At 41.4% G+C, this 6,000-nt stretch overlaps 1 protein-coding gene across 3 annotated transcripts; it reads left to right on the top strand.

Annotated features, from left to right (window-relative positions):
• The first annotated feature begins 939 nt into the window (after positions 1–939).
• LOC101756742 (cysteine synthase) lies at positions 940–5,408 on the top strand. 3 transcript variants are annotated; one of them, XM_004963195.4, is made up of 11 exons: positions 940–1,098; positions 1,199–1,255; positions 1,372–1,481; positions 1,767–1,824; positions 2,821–3,084; positions 3,179–3,316; positions 3,412–3,463; positions 3,867–3,946; positions 4,422–4,481; positions 4,616–4,696; positions 5,073–5,165. In XM_004963195.4, the coding sequence occupies exons 2-11, from the start codon at positions 1,211–1,213 to the stop codon at positions 5,163–5,165; spliced, it is 981 nt and encodes a 326-aa protein (XP_004963252.1). In that variant the 5' UTR covers positions 940–1,098; positions 1,199–1,210. The 3 variants fall into 3 exon arrangements, with proteins under 3 accessions (XP_004963252.1, XP_012700379.1, XP_014660444.1); XM_012844925.3 differs by having other exon boundaries at positions 1,009–1,102; XM_014804958.1 differs by lacking the exon at positions 940–1,098 and having other exon boundaries at positions 1,211–1,255; positions 5,073–5,408.
• Positions 5,409–6,000: the final 592 nt, after the last annotated feature.

The following is a 6,000-nucleotide window of genomic DNA, read 5'->3' as shown; positions in this document are numbered from 1 at the left end:
GGTTTATGATGTCTTATATGACCATTTCAAATTTAAATGGTTGAGATAATGTACTATTTCTAAATTTATCCACCTCATTCGAAAAGATAGAAAAAATAGATTACATTTTTTTCAATTATTTATTTAATATAAAATATTGTTCAAAATATCTTGGGCCCCACAACCACTCTCATCAATAAAAGCGTGCATCCCGCTTTTCTCTATGAGTTGGTTTACCAAGAAGAAGAAGAGACGGTATACTCTCTCGCATCTTTTCTACCACGTATTGTGATATTACAAAGATAAAAGAGCTCGCTGACTCGTCATCGTTGGGGGGATGTCTAAAGTCTTGCGCCCTTTCCAATTAGATGTCTTGATCATCTCAAATTCACTGTTTTTAATTCTTTCAACTCTCATTTTTCCCATTAGACTCGATAATACTCTAACGAGTGCTCCTGATGCCGCCCACAATCCTAGTATTGTGGCTAGTGGCAGAGTTTTATAGTTGGTTTGGTCATGTCTACCTGGCACATACCAAAAAAAAATAAAATTATTCATACACACCCAAATTGTTAGGCCCACCACTCTACCTGAGAGATGAGATATCGACGTGTTGATAATTTTGAGCTCTAAAAACAAGTAGTCATCTCCTAATTTTCTATTGCATCATCTAGAACACAAGGAATTCAAAGCTCCAAACTTATTTAAATCCAGCATCGTACTTGCATTGCTGGGTGTAGCATGCGTGTGTGGCGCACTCCTCCATGGCTTGGACCAGGGTAACGCCGCCGGCGCCAACCGCCAACTCCGGCTGCTCTCCGTATGCTCATCTCCGTGAACGCCGTCCAGGTTCAACGAACGCCGTGTCCTCCGTCCCCCAGCCGTCGACGGACTAGGTGCACCAGACATCGGAGGCACCTCCTTGGAAGGCCCCACCTTCAGTGACAAAGTCTACCGTGAACCGGGTCTTCTTTCTACCACGCGGACCCCCTCCTCTTCTCCCCAGCCTCGCCTGCATAAAGCCGCCACCCCTCCAGCGGCTTCCCACTCCAACAACAGCCGCCGGTTCCAGAAAACCCCCTCTCCTCCCCCCGCAGCAAGGATTCCTGCGCCAAATCCGTAGGTTTTCCTCTTGCTATCCCCGCCAATTGGTGGAGAAACCGATTGTGCTATCTATTTAGGACTAAAGATTTATCCTTTTTTTCCTTGGATTTTTCAGCTGCGTGACCCAATGGGAGAGGCCTCGTCGCCGTCGATCGCCAAGGATGTCACCGAGGTGAGCACCCACCCCGTCCATTTCCGCTCGATTTCCGCCGGCTTCTTGTGGGCGGGGATTTGGCTGGTGTTTGTGTGTGGCCCGTCCGTAAAAACTGAATCTTTTGTGATGCGCAGTTGATCGGGAACACGCCGCTGGTGTACCTCAACAAGGTGACCAATGGGTGCGTCGGCCGCGTCGCCGCCAAGCTCGAGTCCATGGAGCCCTGCTCCAGCGTCAAGGATAGGTGGGCTCTTCTCTTCTTCTTCAAAGCTTTCTCACTCCTTATCCTTTTTACTGTACAACGGGTGATGGATTATGTGAAACAGATCGGTTCTTTCTGCTGACTGAAGTTTTTTTTTTTGTCGCGACTTCAGATCGATGGTTTACTTGAGTAGAATTTCAAGTTTTTCCTTATCATTTGAGTATATTTCTGTCAATTAGGTGCTTTGTGGTTGTAAGGCTTTGTTCTTCCTTTACCTTCAGGACCTTCAGCTAAAAACTCACGCTGTGTGTCGTTGTTTTTGTGCAGGATTGGCTACAGCATGATCACCGACGCAGAGGAGAAGGGCCTCATCACTCCAGGCACGGTGGGTGACTGAACCTTTTGGAATATTTCCTTTGTTGTTCCAAGGGAAATAACTTGTTTTCTTGATTTGCACAGTGTTCATTGCCTTAGCTCAGACATGTATGTTGGATAGGAATACTAATTCTTATACCATCAAATCCAGAAGCATGTGCTCCTCCATTTTTCATTTTGACAGATCTAGTCTGCATAAGAAAGTCATCTAATGTGCTGGTCTGCATGTTCCATATCTGGTGGTTGTTATTTTGTGAAGTAGACTATGGGATTAATATATTCTGCATTCTTTCGTGCCTAGTAGTATCTGAATGGAGCAGATGCTTAAGTTAAAAGTATTTTCTCTGATCTGTAATGTGGTGAAGGCACAATAAATAAATTGGTGTCACTAGTCTTCAACCGTTATATAGTGCAGCGTTTACATCATTAACATAGTGCTTTGGTCAGTATATATTTAAGCACAAGAAAAAAGCTTTACAGATCATCTTAGATGAGGGCAAAGCAGTTTTTATTTCTCTCCATTCGAATGCATGATTATAAGTTCATAATGTACAGTTGTTGGATGGCTCCCTCCCCATCCTATGGCTCCCTCCCCATCCTACAATAGCGTAGCTGTCCTAGTCCTCGATGGAGAATCCCATTAGCATTATTCTGCAGCTGAAATGTCCTAATGATTATTGCTTGTGCCTAACCTGGCCTTGTTAATTCCATCTTACACATAGCATTTTCAATTGATCCAGCACTAAACTGAAGCCATTTGTTTGGCTTCGATGGTGCTAGTATCAGCTACTGAAGTGTCTATCTAATTTTGACCATTTATAAGATTAAAAATAGTTGTTTCCTTGTTTTAGAAATAGTTTAACTGAATCTCCATAGCGGCAAGGGAATTCAATTATGGGGTTGTCATGACTTTCAGTGAACTTCTTTTAAATCTATATTCGTATAAATTCCAGAATGTTAATATTGGATTTACTAATATTTTGCTTTCCATGTAAATTGTTGCCAGAGTGTGCTGATTGAACCAACTAGCGGCAATACAGGAATTGGACTTGCCTTTATGGCTGCTGCCAAGGGTTACAAACTTATACTCACGATGCCTGCTTCCATGAGCATGGAGAGGAGAATCATATTGAAGGCTTTTGGTGCTGAACTGGTCCTTACTGACCCACTCCTGGGAATGAAAGGAGCTGTCAAAAAGGCGGAAGAGATTCAAGCAAAGACACCCAACTCATACATCCTTCAACAATTTGAAAATCCTGCTAACCCAAAGGTGCAGCATAATATAGCATTTATATTTGGGGAAGATGCTGTTGCTCTTATTGATATCTACTTTCTGATATCTCATGCTGAAATATGTTATGCAGATTCATTATGAGACCACGGGGCCTGAAATCTGGAAAGCTACAGCAGGAAAAATTGACGGCCTTGTATCTGGTATTGGGACAGGAGGAACCATAACTGGAACTGGCCGATACCTCAGGGAGCAAAATCCTAATGTCAAGGTAAGTATGCATGGCAGTTTTAGCTTATATAATAATTGCATTTGTTTCCTTTATGAAACAAAGTATCTGATTTTATTTGTTTATCTTTATGTTAGCTCTATGGTGTGGAGCCAGTAGAGAGTGCTATTTTAAATGGTGGAAAACCTGGTAAAGTTTGCATCTTGAATATATTCCTCTGTTCCAAAGAACATAGTTTTATTATCATTTTTGAGTTATAAGTGTTACACTGCTAATAGTACTCTGCTTTTAAGTTTCCCACAATTACCATTATCTGAGGAAAAATCCATAAGAGTTTCCCTTTTATCATTTGCATTGGTTAGGACTTGGTCATGTGAAATATTTTTTGTAAATGGAGATTTAAAAGGTGCTATTTGGATAGATGTGTTTGAAATAATTATCAGATGGCTAATAGGTGATGTGAACTTGTAAGGAAGCTTATGTTTTGGTTCAACAATACAAGTAAAGATAACCTTGGAACCATTTTGCACTAACAAAATATTCTTGATGCTGCTTGTTTTGGACTCATTTAGATTAAATGCCCATAATGCAGGGCCACACAAGATTCAAGGAATTGGAGCTGGTTTTATTCCTGGGGTCTTGGATGTCGACCTCATTGATGAAACTCTGCAAGTATGTTCTCCTCTATTAAATTGGATCGTAGAAAGGACATATTAACTCTGATCTCAAGTATTTAAGTCCATTTGAGATTGTTGATTCAACCTTTTTAGCTTTGATTATCAATATCTAAAGAAAGAACCATATAGATTGGTATCACTTTATAAGATTGGTGCTGCTAGATTCATCACGAAAAACATTTTCAGAATATGCAACCATTTCTACTTGAAACGATATATTTTGATATAATTAATCAAGTGTTAAATTGGAGACCATGTTAATGTCGTTAGAGACCTATTTCTGGGATCAGATGAAATGCGTAAACAAGCACACTATTTTTTTACTCATTTTGGTTACAGTACCCTACTCCTCCCCCAACCCCAACCATTAACAGAAGTTTGTGGTTGATCCACATTTTCACGCACTCGTGTGTCTTTTAATTCACCTTCTACCATGGCATCACCTTTTTGTGCCTTCAATTGTTTCCCAGGTTTCAAGCGATGAAGCTATTGAGACTGCAAAGGCTCTTGCATTGAAAGAAGGGTTGCTGGTAAGTCTTTTGTCTGAAATTTACTTATTATAATTCAGAACTAGTGCTCTCATTGTTTCTTTGAGCCTCTCTACTTCTGGATCATTAAGATGGTGTTTGCATGCCTTGGCCATTGATGATGTCAATTTTTGTAGGTTGGAATCTCTTCTGGTGCAGCTGCGGCTGCAGCCATTACGCTTGCTAAGAGGCCTGAAAATGCCGGAAAGCTATTTGTTGTAAGTGTTACATCTCCTCCCCATGAATTTCTAGCACTTGTAGGTTTACAGCTCTTTCAATTGCATGGGTCAGTTATGGAAATTTATCTGATCATTAATGAAACACAAATGAACACATCTACTCTACATTTGAACATTATTGCCCTATAGGAAGACAAACAAAATTTGCCCATGCAACATATGTACTTCTCAATTCGTGTGGCAGACAAATGAAATATGAAACTAAAATGCTTCAATAATTGAAGGGAAGATTTTACTTGCAGCAGTTTAGATAGTGTCCCATTACTATGGACTGTGGTTCACATTTGCATCCTATGGTGAGCATCCTAGTCTTGAAATATTATTTCAAAATCTTGACGTTATTTCCTATATGTAGGTCGTGTTCCCAAGCTTTGGTGAGCGCTACCTCTCGTCGGTGCTTTTCCAGTCCATCAAGAAGGAAGCGGAGAGCATGGTGGTCGAGCCCTAGAGCACACAATTCCAGCAGCTATTTTGAGAGAGGGTCTCCATTTTCACTGAAATAAAGATTCGGTGCCTCTTACTTTTGCTAATTAAAGCATACATCTGTCTGTCGATGTCCAGTTCAGTGTGGCCATGTTCATTGAAGAATAACATCGTTTGAGACTTCTGTTTACAGTTGGACATTCTCCCTGTTCTGTATATCGCATCAGCCAGTGTGAAATAAAGCGTTACAGTGTGTTTCATGCCTGAATCCTTGTTTGTAGATTTCTTGTGGAAATCCTGCAACAATGAAGTCGTCTAAGACGTGCCAAATTGTTGAATTAGTTGAAAATTTTCATCCCAGAATTGCATTGAAGAATACACAGTACTGAAGGACATTGATGTGCTTAGTCCTTGCTGCAGCAGCAGTAACAGGTTAAAAACGGCCAAGAGTGCCCAACAAAGTCAAAAAGGTGTATGTAATGCTGCAGGGCTATGCTCATGCGTTGCAGAGTCACTACTGTACTGCCTGCACTGTAGTCTGTAGGCAGTGCCAGAACAGAGTACGTACAGCCATCAACATGAGCGTTGCAGCACCAGTTACTGCAACCATGTTCTTGCAGCCACAGAGACTTGACCAAAGCAAGTCGTCAGAACGTATCGTTGGTGCCCTGGACCTGGAGTTGGAGTAGCAATAGCATGCCCACCGTCAAAAATGCAAGCTAGGGTTTTGTTTGGTGCTTGTACGGACAGTCCTAGTCCCTAGCTTCAATTCATCACCGGGGTGATGACGATGCTTTGTTGGCATGGTACTTTATGTCTCATAAGCCATTGTTGCAATTGACCTAAAAGACATGCCTTCC

This window comes from Setaria italica, chromosome III (genome assembly GCF_000263155.2).
Source record: "Setaria italica strain Yugu1 chromosome III, Setaria_italica_v2.0, whole genome shotgun sequence".
NCBI classification, from domain to species: domain Eukaryota; kingdom Viridiplantae; phylum Streptophyta; class Magnoliopsida; order Poales; family Poaceae; genus Setaria; species Setaria italica.
This window is presented reverse-complemented; position numbering and strand designations above follow the sequence as displayed.

Bases quoted from the DNA above. Each gene is read 5' to 3' on its own strand.
- LOC101756742 (XM_014804958.1), top strand. From the start codon at position 1,211: ATGGGAGAGGCCTCGTCGCCGTCGATCGCCAAGGATGTCACCGAG. The intron at 1,825-2,820 runs GTGGGTGACTGA...AATTGTTGCCAG, and splicing joins GCCTCATCACTCCAGGCACG to AGTGTGCTGATTGAACCAAC. The intron at 3,464-3,866 runs GTAAAGTTTGCA...CCCATAATGCAG, and splicing joins TTTAAATGGTGGAAAACCTG to GGCCACACAAGATTCAAGGA.